Source organism: Lathamus discolor, chromosome 21 (assembly GCF_037157495.1).
Source record: "Lathamus discolor isolate bLatDis1 chromosome 21, bLatDis1.hap1, whole genome shotgun sequence".
Classification (NCBI taxonomy): domain Eukaryota; kingdom Metazoa; phylum Chordata; class Aves; order Psittaciformes; family Psittacidae; genus Lathamus; species Lathamus discolor.
Window position 1 is genome coordinate 4675374 of NC_088904.1, and position 26108 is coordinate 4701481.

General features: G+C 52.2%; 2 protein-coding genes across 7 annotated transcripts; one reads left to right on the plus strand and one right to left on the minus strand.

The window, feature by feature from the left end:
* Positions 1–260: 260 nt before the first annotated feature.
* Positions 261–20244, plus strand: SLC25A42 (solute carrier family 25 member 42). Of its 5 annotated transcripts, none has more exons than XM_065699926.1 (9): positions 298–346; positions 2018–2119; positions 8835–8957; positions 10051–10162; positions 12470–12495; positions 13287–13453; positions 14092–14208; positions 14705–14856; positions 15344–20244. In XM_065699926.1, the coding sequence occupies exons 3-9, from the start codon at positions 8874–8876 to the stop codon at positions 15667–15669; spliced, it is 984 nt and encodes a 327-aa protein (XP_065555998.1). In that variant the 5' UTR covers positions 298–346; positions 2018–2119; positions 8835–8873; the 3' UTR covers positions 15670–20244. The 5 variants fall into 5 exon arrangements, with proteins under 5 accessions (XP_065555996.1, XP_065556000.1, XP_065555998.1 ...); XM_065699925.1 differs by lacking the exon at positions 298–346 and adding an exon at positions 775–896; XM_065699924.1 differs by lacking the exon at positions 2018–2119 and having other exon boundaries at positions 261–346.
* Positions 20245–22223: 1979 nt separating this feature from the next.
* TMEM161A (transmembrane protein 161A) lies at positions 22224–26108 on the minus strand. 2 transcript variants are annotated; one of them, XM_065699670.1, is made up of 12 exons: positions 26029–26108; positions 25748–25851; positions 25587–25667; positions 25245–25342; positions 24988–25144; positions 24529–24680; positions 24388–24448; positions 24119–24262; positions 23810–23923; positions 23430–23604; positions 23262–23358; positions 22224–23046 (listed from the first exon to the last, which is right to left on the minus strand). In XM_065699670.1, the coding sequence occupies exons 1-12, from the start codon at positions 26029–26031 to the stop codon at positions 22799–22801; spliced, it is 1434 nt and encodes a 477-aa protein (XP_065555742.1). In that variant the 5' UTR covers positions 26032–26108; the 3' UTR covers positions 22224–22798. The 2 variants fall into 2 exon arrangements, with proteins under 2 accessions (XP_065555742.1, XP_065555743.1); XM_065699671.1 differs by lacking the exon at positions 23810–23923.

A 26108-nucleotide genomic window follows, 5' to 3' on the forward strand; every position in this document is an offset into this window, starting at 1 on the left:
CTGGGCGAGGGGACGCGGCTGCAGGCCCGGCCCCGGCCCCGGCCCTGCAGGGGGGAGCGGCGCCGGGCCCGGAGGTGCGGAACGGGGCGGCCTCTCCGCGCCCCGCCGCTGGGCTCGCCCCGCCTCCCGCCACGCCCCGCCCCTGCAGCCCCGCCCGCCCTTCCCCTGCGCCGGTTGGCTGGCGCCACTGCCTGTCTGCGGCTGCTCAGCTACTCCGCGCGCACGGTGCCGCCCCTGCCGCGGCGATTGGCTGCTCCGCAGGGCGGGCCCCGCCTCCCGCGGGCGCTGTGGAGGAGGCGGCGGCCTGGCGGCGGCGGCAGACGGCGGCTGAGGCGGCGCTGCTCCGGTGAGTGCGGCTCGGGCCGGCCGCGGGGCCCTGCGCTCCGGGCCCTCGGCCCGGCCCTGGGCGCCCATCGCCGGGCCCTGGCGCCTGCGGGCGGGGCAGCCCCGGGCCGTGTCGCGGTGTGCGGGGCCGGGTGACATTGCCGCGGCCTCCGCCGGGGTCACCGCGCCTTCGCCCCCCGCCTCCTTCCGCGCTGTCCCAGCGGTCCGGGCAGTGCCGGCGGGGCTCGGACTGCTCCGGGCGGGCTTCACCGCCTCCGCCGTCTGCCCGGGAGCCGGGAGCCGGCCCGCGCTGCGGGTAGAGCGGCGCCGGCCTTGGCCGCGCTCCGCGCCGAGCTGTGGCACCGCGCCGGCTGCCCGGGTCGCGCTGCCCGGCTGCCTGCAGCCTCCCGCCCCATTGCCTGCCCCCCGCTCGCCACCCTGCCTGCGCCATTGGCCACCGCGCCAGCCCGGCGGCGCCTCTTGGCCTCTTCCCTGCTGCCAGCCCCGCTTCCCAGGTGTGCGGCCGGTGCTTGTCGGGCGCATCGAGCTCCTCTTCCCTTCCAAGTGCTTCGGTGAGAGCTGGGCTCGGAAGCGCTCTTAGGTGCAGGCTCTGGTGTGGTTTGGAAGCTGATGTGGAGCCGAGGAGGCTGCATGGTTGTGTTTCTCTGCGGAGCGGTTGATAGTAGAGGGTGTGGGAGCCATGAAATGCAGATCTCTGGGTGCCGTCTGCCTCTATCCTACTTCAGCGTAAGCACAAAGTTGTGGAGCGGCCGTGACTTTCCTGCTTTGCCTCCCAGCGTGGGCATGCAAGAGGTGGCCAGGACTGGGCTTAGATCGCGGGGTGAAAAGACACATGGAAAACGCTGGAAGGGAATGTGCAGGGTTAATAAACTCTGTTCCACCTTCCCAGCTGCACGCTAAGGGTGTAACTCGCTGTACCGCAGGTGTAGCACTTGCTCCAGTTGCTTCGTTGACCTTAAACCTCTGCTCCCGTTCAGAAGAGCTGAAGTTGTGTTTGAGCTCCTTGACGCTGCTTTCCTGTTGGCTGTTAATTCAGCAGACTGGTGGAGTGGGTTTGGAGCCTGCTGTCTCCTGGCTCTTTTTGTGATGGGTTCTTAATGCTTCACGGTTGCATGAACTGCAAAGCTTTTCCTGGGGTTTCGGTGCTCCTCTGGTGATGTTCTGTGGCTTGATGAATTCAGAGTGTTTGGAAAACATTCTGGGTTTAAAATGACTGGTTTGGGAGAAGGGTGTGTGTATACAGAACAGCAGAGGTATCTGTGGGTGTTGGGAAAGAGCTGACTGAAGTGAGGTTGTGTAATAAGGGTACTGGGGGGTTGGTATAATCACATCAACCACCTGTGGGTGAATGTGTTTAAAAATAATCCTGTGATGGGGAGCCTGAAACACCAGGGCTGGATTCCAGGTGACCCTGAGCATCCTTCTAGAGCTGTGGAGACTCAACACTTCGTATCCTTTCCCCCAGCAAGCCAAAAGTCATTGTTTAGCACCACTGCACGTTGGTCTGGAGGAGAGCTGCTGGGGACAGGGGTGACTGGGGCTGTCCTTGGTGTTGGATTTCAGCAGGAACTCTCTGGCCCCGATGATTGCTTCAGGCAGAGGAATTGTAGCTCTTGATAGCAGGGCAGTATGAGTCAGAAGCTGCAATAATCTCTTTTTGCTTGTCCCGCAGCTGTAGCTAATGCAGCGATTTGGGCAGTCCCTGCTGTGAGTGCATGTTTCCAGCATGTGTGGTGTGTTCAACTTGGCTTCAGGAGGTTACATAAAACAGAAGGTGAGCACCAGCACAGCCTTGAGTCTGTGGTTACCTGCTGAAGGGGAAGGGCTGGGTACAGGTAAGACAGGTTTGCTGTTAGAAAAGAAGCTCAGGAACCAGGAGTAGTTTTCTTCTACTTAGGTTGCTGCTAATTGTAGGAAAAGAGATATTCAGGTTCGTACCTTCTGATGCTAAGTGGTACCAATCCGTCATGCTACAGTGCTGCTCTGTCTTCCAGGTGGTATGTGAGTATTCCTGGTGCCTGGCATACACAGGGACCTCACATTTTGTGTGGTATGGAAAGGTGAACCAAAACACAAACAGCTTACTCTAGGCCACAAAGTAAATGTTTGAGGAGCTCTTTGCTCTCTAGTCGTGCTTTAAAGCTGCTACTCTTTGCCATTGTGCAGTGAATGATAGTGTGTCTGTGTCTTGTGCTGCCAGGCCCAAGTTACCATAAAGTAACCAAGTTAATTAAAATCTGCAGCGCTTTGGCTAAGCAGAGTTCCTGCTTAACTTTGCTTCAAGTTTTGTACAGGCATAGGGGTGTGTAACACATGGTCTAGTGAGACTAGTACAGTCAATGTGGAAAGCATTGTCCATAGGAAATGACACCCTCCTGGCACACTTGTGGGTTGTTCTGCTTAATGATGGAAGAGTTCCTTATTTTCCTCTTTATGGGCAATTTAAATGGCTGAGGTTTTAGCACAGAGCTTGTTATTGTGTTGAAATAGTTCCTGGCAAGGATTGCTCCTGTGTTGACCGGGGCTTGCCTGTATTCCAGAGCATCTCAGTTTGACTTCCGAAACTGCAGCAGTGCTGGGATCTGTCACTCTGGGACCTCATGTGTGCCTGTGGTGACACTCAGGTGACTACCTCTAGGCTCCATTGATGGCAGCTGAGGTCTGCATGTGCCTGCAGGAGGCCTTGCTGACTGAGGGGTCCTAGCTAGCATTCTGCTGCTGTTTCTTTATGGCATTACCACTGAAAAGTAATTGTTGAGAGGAGAATCCAGGCTGGGAGGATGCTGGGGGTTCTGTGGGTGCAGTGGCTTATTTGGGTCTGTTCCTAAAGGAAGGCGATTGCTGTCTGACAAGTGGAGCGAGTTCAGCAGAGGGCCCCGGGCCCCTGTTTAAGCACTGCCTTCTCCCTCAGATAAAGCTGTTATCTGGCTCGCAGATAAGAACCAGTCTTTGGGTTTTGGCTGTGGAAAACGCAGCTGAGGTGTTCCCAGCAACAGGCTGCTTTTAGCAACTGAAGAATGAAGCTCTGTTTTTGCGTGCCAAGACTTTCTCTGTTGCGTGGCTCTCGCCTTCCTTCCAGGCTTAGTGCAAAACTCCCCTGGACTCCTCTGAATAATGCAGCTGGCTTTGCTTGCAGAGCTTGAGATTTAACCATTTCTCAGTGCTCGGGAATGGCCTTCAGTCAGATAATCTAAATCCAAGCAAAGAATTTGTGTCTTTATCCTCAGGTTTATTGGCAGACTTGAGTTACATCTGGCAGACAGGGGCAGGTGGAGCATTTATTTTGTACTTTGGAGCTAAGAAAGCATGTAAAAAAGTTAAACTCTTCCAGATATTGTCGTATAGCGAGTCTTTCGGTCAATGATTCTTTAAAGACCTTTAAAGTAAGAATTGCAATGGGCTATTCACAGCTAATGATTTGGGATCAGATTTGTATGCAATTGAAAGATGAAAACGACTGAAGAGAGTTGAGTCTGCAGGGCATATCTGGTTTTGATTTTGAGTGGTTTAATCAAACTGGCATGCAAAGATGGGCCTCAAGAAGCCATCTAGTTACAGTTCATGCCACTGTTATAAGTGTTTCAGCCCTTTTTCCTGTGATTTTTTTCTACGATGCTTTTGCTCCAAGGGTAGATTTAAGGCTGCAGTAATCTCAGCTTTTACCACATCTCTTTTCTCTGTCAGGCTCAATTGCTCAGTTTAGCAGTAACAACTGAAAGAAACTTCATGGAGCGACTTCCCTGGGTACTGTTTCACCTCAGCCTGCCTGGGAAAATGGGTGAAAACTGCTGCAGGAACTCTCTGGGTTTTCTCTTTTCCTAATTGAATGATACGCTTTCATTAGTGATGTTAGCAACATCAGAGAAAAGGAAGAATTCAGGCCTGGGTAGCTGTAATGAGGGGAGCTGGCAGAGCTGAATGGAATGAAACAAGTGACTCGACAAGAATGAAGTTGAAATTGTGCCTCGGAGAACCGTGACTTCACCCAGACCTGTGTGAAAGGAAAGCCTGTGGGCCTGTGTTAGAAAATACACTTGAGCTCATCGAGTCCGACTGTTAACCCAGCACTGCCAAGTCCATCACTAAACCATGGCCCCGAGTGCCCCATCCACATGTGTTTTAAATCCCTGCAGGGATGGGGACTCCACCACTTCCCTGGGCAGCCTGTTCCAGTGCTTGACAACCCTTTTGGTGGAGACATTTGTTTTCTTACTGTGTAGGAACATGAGAACTCTAATGACTGAGCCTGCTTTTGTAGGTATTTGTAAGTGCTTTTTGTAAAGGTATTTTTCTACTGCTGGGTAGCTTGGGGTCTGGCCAGGCTTTGGGAGAATAGGAGTGGTTAGGGTGCTGGTGAAGCTTGGAGAGATGGGCAGTGTGATTTCTGCTTCCATCAGCTGTAAGAGTTAAGCAAACCCCACATCTTCCTGCTGCTCCTGAAGTCAGTGGTGTTGATCTGCCATGGGGGAGCATGTGCGTTGCTGGTAGAACACAAAGGAGGCTTTCAGGCAGGCTGTGCCCCAGTGATGCGAAGTCCAACTTTTAAATATGGTTTAATTTTAAAAGCTGGAGATGAGTAATAATCCTCAGGCCTTTCCTTCAGCAGTGTGCTTCTAACTGTACACAGCCTGGCTGCGGAACTTGTGCTTCTCTTTTAGTCATGGTGCTGGGCTCTGAAACTCCTCGCCTCTTCTGTGGAGCAACTGATTCTCTTAAGACTTTGCCATTTACAATATATTCAAATGAGATAGCTGAAACAACAGCACCATGATTGGATTCATGAGTGGCTTGGAGAGCTAGAGCTGGTTTTGCTCCAAACCCCCACCTTGCTTTGGGCAATGAAGTGGCACCTGCCTGGAAGATGTTCTTCGTAGCAGGTTGCTTTTATCATCTGAATAACTTGATTCTGTCTCGCCTGTCCTTTTAATCAAAATCCCCACCAAGAAAAGCAGAATGTCTGACTTGTCAGAGAGGCAATTTGACAGCTTGATTGAACTTGCTCAGGTATTCATTAAGTGCTGCTCGAGATAGCTGGGAGAATGGAAGGCAGAGACTAACAAGGCTCTAGTTTTTAACGTGCAGAGCGTATTCTGTGCATCTGTTGGCAGGAGAGGGATGCAGTTTGTTTTGGTGCACAGATGTTTCTGCAATTGTTAGAACCCAGGCAGGATACCTAGGAAGAGTCCCAGGGCTCAAAGGACCATCACAAAACAGACCATTGCAGCTATAGTCATCAGTTTGTCTAAGATAAAACTGCCAGAAACAAAGGGCCTGAGCTTCCCTGGTTCACAGCTTGGTAAATAGTCTTTAATCCATGACTGAACTGGTGTGGCTACATTAAAGGCAGTGTTTTTGGATGGGCTTGGAAACTGGATGCTGGAGTAAGTACTTTGTATTTTCAATAAGCTCTGAGGATTTTTTGTTGTAAAAGCACAGCCTGTGTTACTCATTAAACCTCTTTAACTCTTGAACTCGCCTTTGCCAGCAGTTGTGCTGTCTGATTATATATTCTCTTAGGGGAATGCTTTGCTCTCCAGCGCGTGGTGCTGAGGAACCTGGATCCAGATGTGTGACAAGGACTCGTGTTAACTACAATATGAATAACACGGAAGTGTGTTACAAAGAAATCAATCTAATCCACAGCTATTTTCGTTCTCGCTGCCTGTGGCTTTGTCAACATCAGTAATGACTGTGTACAGAGCTCCACAAAACACAGGGATTTAAAGGCTGTCCCGCTGTGCCGCATTGGGTTTCAGTGGATTCCTTAATGAGCAAGTCAGGTTCTATATATGCAAAATAATGTTTGGCTTCTAATGGCCAAATTCACATTGGAACTTCAGAGCAAAGCTTTCTTTGTGCTTCCAAAGGGCAGGTTTGGTCCCAGCAGCCAGAATTCAGTTCATAACTCCCTGACATCAGAGTCCAGCCGCATTGCTTTGCAGGGAGCAAATGTGAACGGAAATAAGAACTGCTGGTTTTCCATGTCAGCTTTGGCAAGCGTAGAGCCTGTATTTATGTAGAGCATGTGGGCAGTTTGAATGTGTAAAACTGAGCATGTAGACAGGTGGTTGTAAGATCAGGGCCCTGGGCACTAAAAATAAAGAACATGTCTGCAGAGGATCAGAGGGGATATTGTGGAGTGAATGGACATCATCGTTACGCATGTGCATGCTCTATAATAAGTCCAGGCTTAAGAACTTGAGTTTAGGTTAAAAAATGTCCTTTTAGTCATCTCTTTCTCAATCATCTTTCCAAATCGGGTTTCAAAGCAAAGTTACATATGGCATTCCTGAGCTCTTCAGCATGACTTCTATTTCTGTGGGTTTATTTTTGGTAGAGAGAAATCTAATATTGTGACCTACATTTCCTGATTGGAGACAGCGAGGGACAATAACTCTACTTGTGATTTCTTTCATGCTTTTGCTGAAAGGCTTTGTTTTACAGTACATTTTCCAGGTACATAAGATAAGAAGGAAAGGAAGTAAGTGCAGATAGTAATTAGAAATACTCTTGTGTTCTTCAGGATCATTTAATGAAGTGCTCTGCTCCTGGTGCTATGAATCATCTTTGCTCTTGATCCGTATGGGATTTGTTGTACACGTGGTCTGATGTGACCAAGCTGCCAGACTTTTCAAGTGCAAACATTGATGCTGTTTAGGTCATGCTTTGGTCTATCTGATGTTGCCTATCATTAGTTCTGTGTTTCATTTCATTAGCCCTACAGTCATGTAGGAACAGGACAAGGGGGGGATGGCTTTAACCTGCCCGAGAGGAGACTGAGGTGAGCTCTTAGGCAGAAGCTCTTCCCTGGGAGGGTGCTGAGGCGCTGGCACAGGGTGCCCAGAGTAGCTGTGGCTGCCCCATCCCTGGCAGTGCTCAAGGCCAGGTTGGACACAGGGGCTTGGAGCAAGCTGCTCCAGTGGAAGGGGTCCCTGCCTGTGGCAGGGGTTGGGAATGGGGGAGCTTTAAGGTCCCTTCAACCTGATCCATTCCATGATTAAAACCTTGAGTTATTACTCTCTGAGCAACATCTTGCTATCTCCTCTTTTCTAAACCACCCTCAGGAGTTGTAAACACATTAACATGCGTCTTCCTATAGCTCCAGCCAGTGAGGTCTGGCATTACAGATGCCCAGGTGTGTTTGTCCTGCTTTGGATTGAGCGTGCAGCCGTCACGCACAGCTTCCCCATCACAAACTGGTCATGCACGAATACAGACACGGCTGCTCAGGCTCTGCCTCAGTATCTCTGCTGCAACCACAGGGGTTTGGGAGTGAAGTCTGGCACTGATTTCTGAGGGTGATGCTGGGGGGGGGGCGGAAATAGGTCAGCAAGAATGAAAGGTGCTGACAAGCACATAATAGAGATTGTTAAAGGGGAAAAACCAGTCTGAAGACAGTCTTTCCAGGTAAGCGAGCCGGTGTGCCTGTGGTTTCCCAGGCATCCAAGGAGGGTGAAATAACAGGAAGACACGAGAAGGCTGCGGCAGAACTGGGGACCAGTTTGGGCATTTAGATTTCCTAACACTGCATTTCTCGAAAGGACACTGAGCAAAGGGAAACACGGCTGTGTGAGCAGGCTTGTTGCTTGGAAAACTGCTCTTTGGAGTTACATACTCCAGTTGTGAGTAGGTTGAGGATGCGGAGAGGGCACCTTTCTGTGCCAGCTCCAGTTAGTCGAACTTCAGCTCTTCACTTCTGTGATTTAAGGATGAAAAACATAGAAAACAGGGCTACTGGGGAGTCAGACACTGAAGTGGCAGCTTGTCTCTAGAGCATTATCTCTGCATGTATCCTCTGCAGCCGAGGTTAGGCTGGCGTTGCCTTTCACGAGGCAAGTGGGAACAGGTACCACAGCAAGAAACATCTGTGCAAACTGCCCTGATTCACCAGCTGCAAGCACATGTGCAGTGCAGCTGTGAGGAAAGGGACTTCTGAGCCACTGATGTGCTGCTCTCAGGCAAATCACTGGCATCATCAAAATAGCCCTTATGGCACGTGTGAGGCATTGGATTGACCTCTTCCCTAGAATAAGCTCCGGTTGCTCCTGGCAGGCTCTCGGGACCTGCGGCTCTCACTGTTCTTTCCATTTTCCAAGGCTGGGTTTTAAGTTTCTGCCTGACTTCTCCAGTATCTAGATGCTCAGCAGTGAGCCTAACCAGCAGCCAAAAGCCTCACTGTAAGCGGTGGAGAAGGGCAGAGCAGGATCTCATTCTTCTCTCCAGAAATGATGGATATTTTGATGTAACTTGCACCTGAGTTCCTTGTGGCTGAAAAGAGTTCTTATATAGCATCAAAGTACCCACACACGTAAACTTGCACCTTAAAGGAAGGAGATGGCACTAGAATCCTGAAAATGCTTTTCATCTGGGAGCTTGGGAGAGGGCTTCTCCTACTGAAAATGGCTCTGAAAGTAGGTGGCTCCTCCCTCCCGTACAAGCATTGTATTTCCTATTTTGACACTAACTCTTTGTTCTTGTTTTCAATGTAGGAGCCGTAGCTCTTCTGCCCGCTTGTAAGTGCAACTGGTATGGGTAATGGTGTGAGAGAAGGTCGAGTGGATTTCCAGCGGCAGGATGTGGAGCCAGTTCCATCAACCCATCTGCCACCAGAGGTAAGGGCAGGAGGTTGTTGGGTGTGAGAGAAGAGCTGCGTGGCTGTGGTCTGAAGGGAGGATCTCAATGGGATTTGAATCCTGAAGGAGTTGCAGTGTACGTGCAAGCCACCAAAAGTGTGACTTTTGCTCTCTCTGAGCATAGCCAAGCAATTGCAGCCCTCTGGGAAGAGCTGGCAGGCAGGCAGGGTTGTGTTCATGGGTCAAGGTTATGTCTTGTTACGTCTTCAGTGGCAGAGCTGGGAAGCCTGGCTTTCCCTGTTCTTGCTAGACTCCTGCTAGAAACACTGGGAGAGAAGGTGACGCTGAACCTTGGTCTGATTTAGACTAAAACTCAGGCTGAAGTTCACACATGCCTTTGCATGGCTGCCCTTGTGTTTAGCACCAGACAAGCAGACATCGGAAGGGAAGAATTGAACTGAACCACGTCTTTTGGTAATAAACATTAACTTTCTAGTTGTGAAACATTCTGAAGAAACAAAAATGTGGACTCTTCCACCCAAGCACACGACATATCACAAGTTCACATTCTTAAGCCTTGTCTCAACTTGTCTTACAGTCTGTAACCTTCACGGTATTAGATTTCAAGTCATTTACTTGCTTTCTGCCCATGTGTTAGGAGAAGATAGCAGCTTTATAAGGATGAGCTGTGGTAGGAATGTCAATAACAAACCACTGCCATTCCATTTATCATAGTAGGAAACATGTCTTGGTTTATTCTGAGGATCTTGAGAACAGTGTGGAAATAGGGCTTGCGTGTTAGTGGAAGGGTTGGAAAGACGCTTTCCTTTTTTCCATGCCTAAATCATGAGGAGGTAGCAGCTTAGCTTTTGGAGATCTCAACAGGGGTGTCCTGGCTTCAGCTGTACAGCAACAGTACAAGTAAGAGGTGACAGCCCTTGGAACGTTCCATCTCAGCAGACAGGTCCAACCTTTGTGCTTCATGAGCTGACCAAGACTTCACCGTGCTTGAAATTTTTAAGAGAACTTGGACCAAAGCCTTTGAGAGGGGGGTAAATGCTGCAGCAAAAGTAAAATCTCACAGCTTTTGCTTAGGCTTGACTGTGTCACACTGAACAATGCCTTGTTCCAGGAAACCCGGGAGAAAAAGAAAGTGCTCAACTCCCTGATGTCTGGTGCATTGGCTGGTGCTGTTGCTAAAACCGCAGTAGCTCCACTGGACAGGACAAAAATCATGTTCCAAGGTGAGTCCTGATGGCTTTTGCAGAACACTCTTCCTTTATTGTTGGCAGAATCCAAAGAGCTCCTCTGACCTGCTCAGCCTATTCCCTGGTGCTTTGCCCTCCTTCAGGCTCCAGAGACCTGGCAGGATGCTGACAGAACAGTGACATTACCACAGTAAATTGAGTCTAAAAAGCTACTGCTGGGTTCTCACTAGGATTATCACAGGTGTCAGTCAGCTCTGTGTCTGGCCCATACTACTGGATCCGAGTCTCGCGGTAGTCAGCAGGAGTCTTGCTCTTTCAGTGTAACACAGATGCACATGCTGCTGCTTAGTCATGGTGCCAGTGGCTTGTGGATGTTGCCTGGCCTCGTGTTCTTCTACATCAGGGAGACTTTTGGAGCACAGAGTTTATAGACAGTGTAAAGTCAGTGCTTGAGGGGTGATTGGTAACGCTCTGGGTGTCTGTGTCCAGCTTGGAGAAATAAGGTGGGGAGGGGCCAGGAGCAGTAGAAGGAGATGTGGTGACACTGGAGGGAGGTAATTGAGCTGTTTGAGTTTCTTGCTGAAGGCTGAAGGCCAGGCTCTGCCTGCTCAAATGTATGCAGGCTTTACTACCAAGAGGTGCATTGGGTTGCAGATGAGTTGTTTTTGGTTAGAGGTGAAGTTAATGAGGAAAAGCACTGCACAGGCATTCAGGCTGGCATACCTGGCTTTGTGTTACAAAGCCCTTTCTGGAACCCGCAAAGTGTGTCACTGCAAATGAAATGCATCTAATTGGAATAGAAAATTCTCACGTGTTTAGTGGGATTTGGGATTCAGCCCCATCATGGGCTCTGCTCAGTTCCCTGTTGCAGTGCGGGATCTGTCAGCCACACTAATTGTCCCAAAGGGAAGAGTGCAGACTGTTAATACAGCAGGCAGTTGGTGAAGCCAAGAGTTTTAAATCTGGTTGACATCCCAGATTAAATGAATTGGGTAGGTTTTAATCTAATCCCTGGATGACATTTAATTTTGAAGTGACTTTCATTTGACATGGTTTTCATCCTCCACGTAGCCGGGGCTGAGGTTTGGAATAGCAGGGATAGAGATCAGGGAGTTGAAGCTGTAGAGAGCTAAAGCCTGGGCTGGCTGCAGGCTGGGATTGCATCTGTGACCAGATGCTTGGGCAGTAGTGAGTACGTGTTGTGCTTCCTCGTCAGAACAAACACTGTAGTTCATCTGAGGTTGGAAATGAGGTGAGATGGAAGCTGCAGAACTGGGGTGAGTCAACAGCTGTCCATATAAATCACCTTTAATTTGCACAGGGCCTGCATTTATAGAAAGACCTGTTTGGTTTGGCCCGTTAACCTCACTGCAGAGGAGAAGATTAAAATGTGCCCTGTCTGACCAATTCCTTAGCGTCTAATGGGTTTCTTAGTTTCTTGCTTTCCTAAAGGATTTTATTCTGGGGCCTCTTCCCTGCCTGTGAAGAGGGAAAGCATCTTGGGCCGTGTGAGTGTAGGAAGGTTGTCCCTTGAACTAGAGACTGAAGAGTTCTCCTGTGGGAGAGGGAAAACAGCTCTGTTCCATTGTGGGGCCAGTTGCGATTGGTTATTGAGGTGGTGTTGTTATTAAAAACATTGAATTGCAGAAAGGAGCAGTGTGGTGAAAACGTATTTGCATGGGATGCTCGATACACTTGAGAGGTTACAAGTCTCAAACGAGTTTGAAGGCAACTGCAATAGACCCTTAATTGGAACCGTGTTTCATTAGTGCTGCTGCTCGCGTTTTAGCCTGGGCTTCCTTCCTCCGGGAGGAGTGTTACAAAACAGCTGCTGGATGCCAAAGAAATGCTGCTTCCAAATGCCTGGTGTGTTACATGGCTAAAGAGGCGCTGTCAGTTTGAATGGAGGCAAGAAAAGAACCCCAGTGTTGAGTTTTGCTGGGATGAAAACATTTCTGCATGGAGCCTCCCTAAACAGACCAGTTCTTTGCTGGATTCTGGCATTAGTCTGGAACCAGGGCATGGGAATGCTCAACTGAAAGAAACGGTCAATGCTGCTCTGATTTTTATGTGTTAATTTTTTGATGTATTCATTTATTTTTAGTGCTTGAAGTGTGGCACAAACTGAGCATTGTCATAACAGTAGGTGGAAAAATGTATGGATGTGCTAAAGAATTGGGGAGTGCTTACCAGTGGAAAGTCATTGTTTATTATAAAGAATCTCTATTTCCTCTTGCATTAATTCTTTTGCTTCTATTTTTATGCCTTGGATAAAAGGCCTGTATGGTTTATTTGATCCATCTAAATGTATTGCGAGACCTAATGCTCATTTTTTCTTTTTAGTGTCTTCAAAAAGATTTTCTGCCAAGGTGAGGTGATGTGTCTGTCTCCTGTTGACCTGAAGGGTTTGAGTAATGGTAGTAATAGCCCTAACAGCAGCTTCTGTTTGTATTTATTTCCCTTTCTTGCTTGGCTCTTAGTAGCAGCACTCACAGTGAAAGAGCACAGAGGGAAAAACTAAAAACAGTATTTGTAATAGTCCTGAGGCCAGTGCTCTCTTATGTTCATGTTTAGTCCAGTGCCTCGCACAGAGAGGCCTTGGTTCCTCCTTCATGCTCCAGGTTCTACCTGTGCCTTTGGTTTGTCAGCCCTTATCCTCTCGCGGCTGCTCTCTTTCCCCCAGCCCCCATTGGAGTTGTTGCCAAGTGTGGAGGGACTTTGAATTTAGGAGCTGATCGCTATCGTGGCTTGCTGAATGTTTCATGGCATGCACGTTCCAGCTGTCCCATGTGTGCTGTGCTCGTATCTGTAATCCAAATGGTTCTGTCTTTTACTAAGGAGATTAATTTGGGTTGAGAAAAGGTTTGCACAAGCAGCACTCCAGCTCTGTGCCTTGCCTGTGGAGAGAAAATGAAGATGTCTTGAACCTAAACCTCTTGTCTTCATGACTGGTTCTTTTTTGCTTTGATCTATCTGATGCGGTCTCCCCAGAGAAGATGTTTTAGTTGCAAACACAAACAGCTGATACCAGCTTACCATGTTTGGGGTGGGAAGGAGGATTTGGAGAGGTTAAGCTATAGGGTCACCTTTTCTTCCACTATTGTTTGGTCTCCTCCTTATCATGATCTCCCTTGTCTGACCTTTGATCCATTGCCTGCAGGAAGCCTACAGGCTGATTTATCGCACCTACCTCAATGAAGGCCTCTGGAGTCTCTGGAGGGGGAACTCAGCCACTATGGTCCGTGTGATCCCTTACGCTGCCATTCAGTTCTGTGCACACGAAGAGTACAAGCAGCTCCTGGGGAGTTACTACGGCTTCCAGGGAAAGTAAGATGCAGCGTGGCTTTGATCCTGGCTGAGCAGGATGGAGCAGTCTGTGGGCCCATAGACTGGAGGAAGGGAGGGAGCACATTGCTCAGTTGAAAGCTCTGTTTAGACAGAGTTATGCTGCCCCCCCCCCCCATGTTGGCTTTGCAGAACAGGGTGTGTGTGAGGGGCCTGAGCAAAGGGCTGGGCTTCTAGTCTTGCACAGGGGAGATCTTTGTGAGAAGAAGACCCCATCTTCTAGAGGCGTGAGCAAGAAGTGGCCTAGACATTGAGTTAGCACTTCCCTGTGCTGAGAGTGGGCAGGCAAAACAAAAAGAGCTTTTCTTTGCAGGAGAAGCAACAAGAATTCAGCCTTGCACTGCTGAGCCATGTGCATGGCCTGAATCTCTTGCTTTTGGGCATGTAATGTCTGAGACACCTCAAGTCAGGCTTTTTGTACTCGCCAAAGATATTCTCTAAGCCTCTGTCTTGCTGTCTGTGGCAAACCACAGCTGCTTCATCCCCAACCCACCCACCTCTCTTCAGTGAACAGGCAGGGAAGGGATTCGGTAGCAGGTAGAGTAGAGCCCTGCTCAAAAGCCACGTAGTATTTCCATCTCCAGGTGATCTGTTTGGTCTCTTCTCTCACCTTACTTTAGAGCGCTGACACCCTTTCCTCGATTCATTGCTGGCTCTCTGGCAGGCACAACGGCTGCCATGTTAACCTACCCTTTGGATATGGTCCGTGCTCGAATGGCTGTCACGCCGAAGGAGATGTAAGTGCCTAACGAAAGCAAGTACAAGCACCATGAACAATTGCAGCACTTTCTTTTAAGGTCAGATGACTTTATTCCCATTTTCTGGGTCACTTCTTGCTCAGAGCCATTGGTGTAATAAACCTCTTACTGCTGGGGTCTGAGCACTGATTAAATGACCAGAGCCCTGGTTAGTCCAGGGACTGGAAGGAGATCGATACTGAAAGACCTCACAAGTAAAACCTGTCGGGGGGGGTTCTTTAGGAGGCCAACTGGCACGATACCTCCGGAAGAGCTCCAACAGATAGGACAGCATGTTGTGATAGGGCAATGGGAGCGCTGGTGACAGGCTTCTCCATTTGCAGACAGGCTTCTGAAATCCCTTCTGAGCTGTTGGATGAGCTCAGAGCCCAGAATTAATTAATTGTTGATCCTTCAGAAAGTCCTGTTGGAAATATTCCTGGTGTGTGCAGTCACTAACCAGCACAGGTTTGCTTTTCCTGTGTCCATGTGCTAGGTACAGCAATATTGTTCATGTCTTCATCCGAATATCCCGAGAGGAAGGATTGAAGACATTGTACAGGGGATTTACACCAACCATCATTGGAGTGATTCCATATGCTGGGCTTAGCTTCTTCACCTACGAGACGCTGAAGAAACTACATGCAGGTAAAGGCAACTTGCTCTGCTTTCAAATGAAATGCTGTAGGCTTTTGGCCAATTTGAGATGTTTGGATTCTGTGGTACAAGGCCTTTTCCTGGCCTTGAAACCTATTGCAAAGTTCTAGAATCATAGAATAGTTTGGGTTGGAAGGGACCTTCAGAGGTCATCTAGTCCAGCCTCCCTGCAATGAGCAGTGCCATCTTCAACTAGATCAGGTTGCCCAGAACAACTGTGCTCGTGGAGCTTTGTGCCTCCATCTTTCCAGTTTCAGACTATGAAGAAGGCAAGCTGCAGAAAAGCAGTATCTGTCTTGCAGAGGAGCAAGAGGGTGCAAGTCCTGGGTGCAGAAGGACTTGGTTCCATACCAAGTTATCTAACAACCAGCCCCAGGAGCTCTGGCACTCAGTCCTCTCTGGCTCTCCACCCACTTGACCCTAACTATGTGTTTTCTTCTAAGAAGCTCTCTAAATGCTGCTCCTTTCTCTTTCCCAGATCACAGTGGGAAGTTGCAGCCATCCCCCCCAGAGCGCCTCTTGTTTGGTGCCTGTGCAGGTTTGATTGGCCAGTCAGCATCTTACCCCCTGGACGTGGTTCGCCGACGGATGCAGACAGCGGGGGTCATGGGACACACGTACAGTTCCATCCTTCTCACTATGCAGGAGATTATAAGAGAAGAGGGACTAATCCGTGGCTTGTACAAAGGACTCAGCATGAACTGGGTCAAAGGTCCAATTGCAGTGGGAATAAGCTTCACAACCTTTGACCTGATGCAGATCCTTCTCCGTAAATTACAGCACGGCTCTAATGTTGAAAGGTAGTAGCTTAATCCCCACAGCCCTTGCTGGGGAAAAGTACAACACGTGTAGAAAGAGCAATGCTAGCCTTCCCTCACCTCATACCTGCTCTCCTGCAGCTGAGAACTCACCTTTACTTGTTTGTTATTTTTTGTTGTTGGATTTTCTTCTTTTTAATGAGCCTCTGAGTTACTTGGAAACCTCAACCTGAAACTAATGTTCTCCTAAGCAAACTTCTTCCTAGAATTCTGCAGAACCGAGTCCTCTGCAGTAGCTGCTTCACCCTTCTGTTTTACTCTGTGATACCAGGAGTGGAGCCTCTCAAACAAAACCATGCTGCTGCTGGCTCCACACCTGGGTCTCTGTGGGCAGATGAAGCGGTGTATGATGAAAGGGAGGACTCGGTGTTGGTAGAATGAAGCCCTGAATCTGGGAAGTGACTGCTATTCCCGGTAGGCAGTTCTTAGTTATTGAACATGTGTTAGCTGGTGGCGGTCTGCCAAGTGCAATATTCCAGTTCATCTGTAGGGAATTCCAGATTCCTCTGACCTGTAAACATGAGTCTCCGTAAAACAGGACACAGCAGGATTTAACAGGTCCAGGTCACTTCCAAAACATAAGAAGTTGAATGTGGGCTCTGGCTGGAAACACTATCCTTTTTCAAACGTTCTCATTTCTGGGTTGAGTTGCATAAAATATCCCTTGCTCCAGCATCCCTCTGAGATTACCAAAGACGGAGGCCAGCAGGAGATGAAAATTCTGAGCAGTTTCGGAAATCAAATCCTCCTGTTTGTTGTCAGTGTTGAGGGGAGGGGCTGTGCCTGGATTCACAGACTGGATTGAATTGACCTGCAGTAGTGCTTTTGGGCTCCCCAGACCTTTCTGTTGTGGTTATGGTCTTAAAGGCAGCGTTTTCTGAGGGATTTGGCAAACTGTAATGTTGATGCACTAGAAAAGGAAGTGTTACAGACTTGAAATTTCAGCAGTTTTATCCTGCAGTATTATGGCTGCTGCTTTATGCAAGAACAAACGTCAGGGAGATGCAGACCCAGCGATCCTGAGGGGCTCTTCACATCCAGTGAACGTGGCCTGGCAGTTGGCTCGAGCTGCTGGTCCTGCTTCTGAACAACTTTGTTGTCGTATGGTGCCTGCTGTGTAGGTTGTGTCCCCTCTGTTCATTAGTCCACACCTAAGCCCACTTGTTTTTATTCCTCGAGTTCTTCTGGACCAACTTGGTCCTTGGGAGAACGGGGGTACCCAAGCCAGTATTGACCCTTTAGAAAGGATAACCTAGTGCCAATCATTTCCAGCTGCAATCTGAAAATGAATGGTAAAGAACCTTCCAGTGTTTCTGTTTGAGATCAGTTTTCAGGGAAATGGAGATTTTTGGGGGTGGTTTTGGTTTATGTTCCATTCTTAGCTGAAATATGGAGTGTAACAAAGGTCACAGCAAACTTCAGACTTCTGAGAATCAGATGACATAAGCTAAGATTAAAAATCCCTTTCCAGCTGATATAGCCCACAGTGTATTAAAGAAAACTAAGGCGTCATTTAAAAGCTGTCCTTTTCTGGTGTATTTTAGCTGTTGTAGTTTAAGCCTTGTGTCTTTATTAATGGGACTGGAGGTAATTGCACAATTGGTAGAAGTAGCTTTCTCCTTCCTTTTGCATTTGCACTTGTTCCTTGGAGCATAACTTGCTTCTAATGCCAAATATTTCCCCAGGAATCGAGCACCTACACTTCCAGTTTGTGGATGTGGCAGAAAGCCAGTGTACTGGAGTATTAGCATGTGTGGTGTTCCCAGAACACATGGGATCGATCATGCTTTAATGCTCATGGATAAGCAGGGTATTAACCTCAGTGATTTCTGCCTTGAAGCCCACAAATGATGATTTCTGTTGTGAAACTGCAGTTGCTGAATTACCTTGTGATTAATGTCAGGTGTTGCTGTTTTGGGAGTCTTTAGAGACAATAGCCATGAACTCTGAACAGTTTTTGCTCCCATTGCTAGGGGAAGATGATCAGCTCTTCTCTTTGGGTGAAGTTTTGTTTAGTCCTATGCAAGAGCTCTGATTTCTTTTCTCCAATGGAGAAGCCAATTACTTCTGCTCTTGTGTTTTATGTTGTCTGGCCCAGTGAGGAAATCCTGAGGCAGTTGTATCCTACCACAAAAGGGAGGTACAGACCAGCAACCAGGTGTGCCAGCGGTTGACTCTGCGTGCGTATGTGTCTGACTGTGTGCACAATCCGTGCCAAGCTCCCTCTCAGCTTGGAGGCTGCTGGTTCAAAGCACAGTCCTTCCTGCCCAGCCGATGGGTACTATATGAAGACAAGAGGAAGGTGAACTGTGGCATCCAAGCTGGAGTGAGCTCCTTTGCTCCACAGTATGGTAGGTCATCTCAGAGGCAAGTGCAGCAGTGCTTGTTGTAGATGATGAGCATCACTGAACCTCTGTGGCAACAGAGGTGGCTTAATTCCTCCTGGGTCCTGGCAGAGAGAGGATTTACACTGGATGACTTGCCTCTTGTGTGGGACTGAACGGGAGGGCAGATCTGCACAAGGTACCTTCTGCTATGTCAGGAGTACATGAACAGGGGCCTGTGGAGGAGGCAGCTTCTGCTGAGCCCAGCATTGCCCACCATGGTGCATGCAGCTCATTGGGAGCCTGGGGCCTCTCAGCTGAGAAACGAGACCTGAAGCACAGCCAGGCTTGAAGCACTGGGCTCAGTTGTTCCTGAATGAACCACTGATTTTAATTCAGTGGAGTCTTAGCCAAACACGTTTGCCCAAGTTCTGCAGGCTGAGTGGTGGTTCAGAGGCACATCTCTGAATTCAGTCTGTGGTGGGTTTGGTGCTTTTGTTTCTTGGGGAGGAGTGTTCAGAGTAACTGTGTGTTATTGCATTGGGTTCATTCAAATAGTGTTGGGTTTGGTTTTACTTTTATGTTCCCTCTTTGATTTGAATGTAGGAAAGGAGAAACAGAGTGTTCCCTTCCCCTCTCCTAATCCCTGCATGAATTGAGACATGTTCCAGATCTCTCTGCTGCCTCAATGAGTGCCCGAGGAGTTTTGGGCATGCTGATTTGGAAAGGGGGGAGGGGCTTGTGGGGGTGTGCTGGCCAAGAAGATCCATTGCCTTTAGCTCCGAGAGAAGTCTAACAGGAATATTCTCTAGTTGTTCTCTTTAGAACTTCTTTATTACCACAAATTCCCTAATGTTTCATTTTACTCTTCTCGAGTACCTTGCTTTTATTTCCAAGTCATGTTTCTCTTTGTTCCTTAATGTGTTACTGCCAAACATTAACTTGTGCGTTTATTGTCCCCCCTCTGCTCTCCTTCCCTCCCTGCTTCTGCACCTTTAGTCCCGCACGAGCACTTGGAGAAAATCAGGTCCAATGAAATGCATCCAAAATGACAAATTGCAGCTTTGATAATGATGCCCAAACAGCCCAGCTCAGCTTCCCCCTCACAGGCAAGGGATGCTTGTGTGTGGACACAAGAAGTAAAAGGCACAAAGTGATGGGGCAGGTGGTTTTGTTTGAAAGGATCTTGAATGCCTTGTCCAGCCCCAGCGCCTTTGCTTTCCCTTAGCATCTTCCCTTCACGAGCTGTGAAATGCTGCTGCTCCTTCACATTCCCTCTTTCGATCCCTCCAGTGATGCCCACGTGCTCTGTGGAAGTGGCTGCTTGCTGGGAATGAGTCCTGGGGAGAGCTCATCCTTCTTGGAGGCTCCAAGGGTCACTTGGGGAACTCGGATGTGTGAGAGGTGGGATCTGAGCTGGCTTCTTGCAAGCCTGCTTGCCCTATGCAGACCTCTGCCAGTGCCCCAGGCAGCCAGAGCTGCCCATGAGCTGGCTGCTGGTTGGCAGGAGCGTGGTGGAAGGATGGAGAGAGGAATTGCAGCCTCCTGGGGCATAAAGTCACTGTGAGCCATGGGCTGGGTTCTGTGGTGGAGCTTTGGTACTCTGGGGGAGCTCTCCAAAAGCAGCTTCATAGCTTCTGTGTTAAGACAATGGTACTTTGAACTTCTTGCCACCTTCTGCCTAGAAGAACTGCAGTCTTCATCCTTTAGTGTCTTTAGCACAGGAGCAGATGAGGCATGAAACAAAGCTTGAGCACTGTGGCAACCCCAAGTGAGTCTGGTGCCGGCCTTGGGCAGGCAGGAGAAGGGGGGAATGCAGTGGGATACTTCCCGCATCAGCTCCTCAGTGCCTGGCTGGGTCCTTGAGCGCTGCAGAGAGCCAGGACGTACGTTATGGACCCTCCTTACCTGGCCTGGGCAAGAGGAGGAGGTGGCCTTCCTGCAAACCAGCCTGGATTTCTTGCAGGGGCTGGTTCCTCCCATTCTCCCCATGTGAGGCAGGTTTCCCAGCGCTGCTCGCTGTGTGGTCTATGCATATATCAGCACAAACACTCTTCGATTGCCTTTTGTCCTTGCCATCCCTGCGTGTGTGTGAGCGTGTGGGTCGATTTTGACTGCTTTTTCTTGGATCTGGAGTTCTATTTTATTGCAGTGAAGACACTTTGTTATATGATGTTTATATATTTGAAGATTTGTGCCAAGAGAGGATGTATATTTAATAAAAAATATATCATTGACTTCGCAGGCTCCTGGGGGATGTCTCCTATTGTGTGTTGCTGGTATGAGAAGTGGGGCTCGCACATCCAGGTGGATTTGAGGGGGGTCCGGGGCGAACAGAGGGGCGCAGCTTGTGGGTTTCCCTGTGCCCCCCACCACGCATGGAGCTGGTCTCTGCTTTGGGAAGGGGGGAGCAGCTTGAGGCATCGGAGGGGGCTCGGGCGCTGTCCCTGCAGCGTGGGACGGGTGCGCAGTGGCAGCAGGTGGCACTGTCGGCTCGGCCATGGCCCGGTGCGTTCCCCCAAGTTGGGGACCCCCCCCCCAGGCTGCTGCTCGGCTCTTGGGGCTTCCCGTGCTTCCCGCTGCGTTTCGTGTCCAGTGTGGATGTGATGCTGCGGGGCTGCGAGGCCCCAGCCCTCCCGCAGGAACCTCCCCACAGCCCCAGGCACTGCAAAATCCCAGCTTGGGTTGGAAGGGACCCTAAAGCTCCTCCAGCTCCAACCCCTGCCACGGGCAGGGACCCCTTCCACTGGAGCAGCTTGCTCCAAGCCCCTGTGTCCAACCTGGCCTTGAGCACTGCCAGGGATGGGGCAGCCACAGCTTCTCTGGGCACCCTGTGCCAGCGCCTCAGCACCCTCCCAGGGAAGAGCTTCTGCCTAAGAGCTCAGCTCAGTCTCCCCTCGGGCAGGTTCAAGTCAGTTTAAAGCAGGAAGAGCTCCGCAGGATGCAGGCACTGAGGGGGCAGGGGCATCTCCGTTGAGGTGGAGGGGAGCTGGAGGTCTCGCTGCTTCCCTGCCTGCCCCGGCACAAAGGATGAGCCAGCCCTGGGGTTCTCACCACCTGCAGGAGCCAAAGGGGGAGATGCTGCAGGGCTGGGGCTGGGTCACCACGAGAAACCCTGGGGCCCATCAAATCCTGGTTCAAAGCCTCTGTAGCAGCACAGCCTCGTGGTTGTGGCTCTGCTGGAGCCGGAGCGTGGCCGTTTGCAGGGCCCATGTTCTAAATAAAGCAAAGATGCAAAGAGCAAAAATAGTCCTGGGCAGGGGAAGATGGGGGGGGGAGCCCTTTCCCTGCGGTTGATGTGGCCCAATTGCAGTGCCTGTGGCTCTGTCTCCTGCTCTTGCCCAGTCTATCAGTCATTGTCCCTGCCTGAGAGGGTCACGTCTGGGCAGGTCTCTGGGGAGGAACTGTCTGCGTGTCTGCATGCAGCACAACCCCAGGCCCTAGCAACCGTCCTGCTGCTCTGCCCGGCCACATGCTGCAGGAGGATGAGATAAATGAGCCATCAAGGCAGCGGGGCTGGCTTTAATGGGACACTGGGCTGGAGCCAGTCCCCTTCATCCCAGCCCTGGGGCAATCGCTTCTTTCTTGCACCTTTCCACCCGTGGCTCGCTGACAAGTGCTGCTGGAGCCACATTGCTCCCGGCCCCGTGCTGCTCAGTGCTGCTGCTCAATGGTGCTGCTGCTCAGTGGTGCTGCTGCTCCATGGTGCTGCTGCTCTGGGCTCCAGCTGGTGGCAAAAAGGGATTTTCCCCATCGTTTTTTGCCAAAAAAGGGCTTTTACTGGGTCTACAGCTTGGAACTCGGGAACCAGGCGGAGGAGGTGGTGGGATTAGTCCTGTTAACACCGGGCAGAGGGCTGCCTTCTCACCCCAGCCCTTAGCAAAAGGGAATTAAGGCCATTACAAGGCTATCAAATAGGATCAGAGCCCCTCTCCCTTTCTCTGAGCAGCCCAGACCTGTTAATCCTTTTTCATGCAGCTGGACCTGCACCCACGGAGCAGTGGGGAAGCCGGGACAGGCACAGAGCTGGGCTGTGATGAGGTGGGCGGCACGGTTTGGTCAAGACCTCGACCTCTTCCCCTCACTGCAATAGCACATCTGGGGTGTTCCTGCTCACCCACCTGAAGGCCCTTGCACCGTGGGACCCCTGCCCTGCTCGAGGGGGTCAGGGCTGCAAAGTGCCAACAAAGCAGCAGATTTTAGACTGGCAAAGAAGTCTCTGGGTTACTTCTTTATTTCTAAACCAGCCTGAGGCTTTCACACGAAGCAAAGGGATGACCCAAGGAGCTCCAGCCCTGCAGGCCAGAGCAGTGACCCTACAAATACGCTCACCCCCAGCCAATGGAGGCAGACGGGCAGCGGAGCAAACACCAAAGTCCGTCCTGGCACAAGCTGCTGCTCCACCACGCGCAGGCCATGCCCATGGAGCCCGCTGCCCAACGCGTCATGCCCAGGGCTGGCAGGAACCGCTGCATCAAGGCGAACACAGCAGCAGAACTGTCCCCACGTCGGGTCAGAGCAGGCAGCAGCAAACCCAGCTCCAGGGCTCAGCTCCTCCGTCACCACCCGGGGCCAGGAAGGGCTGGAGGGACCCAGAGCAGGCACGGTGGTGATCGGCGGCAGGAGCAGGCGATGCTCACGCTGACCCCGAGGCGTAAACCCCATCACACCAAGAGCCGGCAGCAGAACCATCCCCAACGTGAGCGTCCACGTGTGCTGCGGGAAACCAGGCGAGGCAGGAGCGAAGGGACCAGCAGCCGGGCACCGCCGGTGGCCCCCGGGCTCCCCCAGTCAGGAGGCTGCCAGGTACTGGTGGAAGTAGAGGCCGAAGAGGCTGGTGACGACCTGGCAGGCGGCCACCCACCACGTGAGGAAGGCGAAGAGCCCGCGGAAGAAGAGGGGGGTGAAGATGCCACCCAGGACGGCCGTGACCTGCTCCACCGCGGCACGCACGTCCTCAGCACCGGGGCGCCGCGGGGCCACTGCCACTGCCGCGGGCACGGGAGGGGGCTCCGGGTACAGCCCCCACGAGTGGTGCCCTGCGTGACAGAGGGGACAGCGCTGCGGCCCCAGCCTCGTGCTACAGATGTGCTGGTGGCTGAGCCCCAGCACACTCACTGCACGCATTATGTTCGTGCCAGCTGCAAACCATGATCTGAGAACCTAGGGATGCCGATGGCCCGAGGATGACTTCTAGGTCTCATCCTGCCCCTCCTAAGTGCCCTCGTGTTCCCACATCCCACCATCTCCTTACCCAGCGTCTTGAGGAGCAGCGTGCAGTGGAAGGTGAGGATGATGGGTCCCAGGTACTGCAGGCTGACCACGGAGACGTAGCAGTAAATCCTTGTGATCTGTGGGCAGTGGGGATCAGCAGGAGGACAGTGGCAGGACCCCGCTCCCATCCCAACTCCTGCATCCAGACCTTGCGCTGGATCTCCAGGACAGGGATGCGCCCGGCTTCCTTCCTCATCTGCTCCACCCAGCGCTCGGCCAGGCCCAGGTATGCCTGGAGGTGATGCCGGGTGACGGCCAAGCGCAGCAGGCAGAGGCCGATGATGGTCCAGAGGCGCGCGGTGTTGTAGGCAGAGTCCGACATGCTGGGCCGAGAGCAAGGGGCTGTCAGGGAGATGTGGGGTCCAGAACCCCCCTGCGCCACAGAGGGTGTCTGATAGCAGAGGTGATGGTGGGGAGGATGGAGGGTTATTGGTGTTGGAGGAGGTGACCTGGGCACCTGTGCCTCAGTTTCCCCTCGACACAAGGATGCTGGGGCACGGTTGGCCCTGCTGCTGGTGCCGCACTTACATCTGCACCGTCTGCTTGCCCATGGGCGCGTGCAGCAGGAAGTCCCGTGAGATGGGCTTGATCCACATCACCACCACGAGGACGGGTGCCAGGAAACTCCCGTGGAGCAGGACTCTGCAGCGAAGCCATCCCTGACCCCCATGCAGCCACTCGCTCCCTCCATCCCTCCGCAGACAGGGACCGGTCCTCACCCGTGGCTCCTGCACCCTCTCCCACCACCAAACCTCCATGCCCTGCAGCCACAGGGCTGGGGGGGTCCCAGCACTGCCCCCCCCCCCGGCTCCTTCCCCACCCGCAGCTTTCACCCACTGGGTCAGGGGCTTGTTGGCCGCCATCCGGAGAGCGTCGAGGTGCGTCTGGGCCAGGCGCAGCCCTGGGAAGGTCAGGCAGGCGCCCAGGAAGGAGCACAGGGCCACCAGCCCCAGCTTGAAGGCCAGTTTGGCGATGGGCAGCCTGCAGAGGGAGGGGGGTAATGCAGGAGGGGATGGGTTGGCCCCATCCCCAGTGACCCCTGCATGGGCTCCCACCCCAGAACCTCCAAATAACCTCCTGGAAACCCCATTTCCCCATCAACTCACGTCCACTCCCAGCCCCGCTGCTTCAGGATGCTCTCCAGGTTGGTGCTGACTCCAGCCAGCGCTGCAGGGAGTGACCCCCATGAGTGGGGTGCCCCCAGCCCTCCACTGCCCGCCTGCCTCTCCCCGGCCCCCCTCACCCACCGGGCTCCAGGCCGAACTCCAGGTACTCCTCACGGATGACCAGGGCCACCATGGCGAGGAGGAGGAAGAAGAAGGCGAAGGTGAGGCAGACGGAGCGCTCGCCCCCCTCCTCTGAGCGGAAGTAATGGCGCATCACCATGAAGAAGACCTTGCTGCACGTGAGGGGAGGATGTCAAGGAAACCAGGAGCTTCAGGACCAACACCAGCAGGACCCCCCTGCTCATTAGCACATCACAGAGCATCCGCATCCTTAGGCCAGTGCCAGCTTCCCTGCGGGTTCTCATCGGGCACCTTTACAGCTCATCCCTGAGTGCTCTGTAAATCCATAAATTGAAGTCTTCCATCTCAACTGGCTTTTAATGGGGAAAAGCCGAGGCTGGCGAGTTCCCCCTCCTGCCACCAGCAGCCTGAAGCTGGCGGGTGGTGACAATCACACCCCAAAAGTCACAACAAGGATACATGGAGAAGACAACTGTCAGCAGGGACCAGAGCACCCCGATGTTCATCTCCTTCTGGGGGTCCACCAGGCAGTAGTAGCCCTCGGTGAAGGCGTACACGGCGGTGGAGTACACAGCGAAGTCCACAAACCACTGGTAGTCCAGGAAATAACGCAGCACTGTGCGGCAGAGGGACACGTCACCGTGCTTCGGGGACCCACAGCGGGTCCCGTGCCTGGGTCAATGCAGAGGGAGCAGTGGGGGCACAGGGGGGGTTACCGAGAGCATCCACAGCAGTGATGGGGCTGGTGTCCAGGCGGAGGTCGATGTCCCGGGGCACAGAGAGGGGTTTGTCCTCCATCAGGCCGTTCATCCTCCTGCAAGGGAAACCCAGGCCATCAAGGAGCTGGCTTATCCCTTGTGTCCCACGGTGCCGAAAGCCTGCTGCGTGGTGGCACATCCCCAGCTTGGGGCTCCTTGTCACCAGCACCAGCCCCAAGCCCATATGAGGCTGTCGCTGCCCGGGGACCCCCGCAGCACCGGGGTGACTTCCATGGTCAGCACAGCTGATAGGAGCTGTTGTGAGCCCCTGCGCCCGGCAGAGCCGGGACCCGCACTGACCTGTCCCGCTTGGCCTTGGGGCGCTGCTTCCCTGCCAGGGCGCAGAGCTCCTCATCCGAAGGGTGCTTGTACCGGTGCAGGCTGGAAGGGAGCAGCGGGTGTCAGCGGGGGCCCCACGGTGAGGAGCAGGGAGGGATGGACGGGGCGGGCGCGCCACGTACCTGCCGTTGCAGAGCAGCCAGCGAGCGAAGGACCAGTGCGGGGCCATCTTCTGCATGAGGCTGGCGGCCAGCAGGGTCACCACCACCTGCACCCCCATCACCGCCTGCCCGGGGACACCCGCACGGCTCGACCCGGCACTGGGGCCCCCCTCGAGTCCGCCTCCCCCAGCGCCGATCGCTGCCATGGGACAGCCCCGGCAGCCGCCCCCGGCACACCACGGCTCCGCACCCCCGGACGTGCCACCCCCCCCCCGGCCCCGAACCCCCGACCCCGCTCTCACCATGCTGGGGTCAGTGCAAAGGCAGCCCCAGGAAGCCTGCCCCCAGCCGCCGCTGCCACCACCCCCGGGCCAATCCGCGG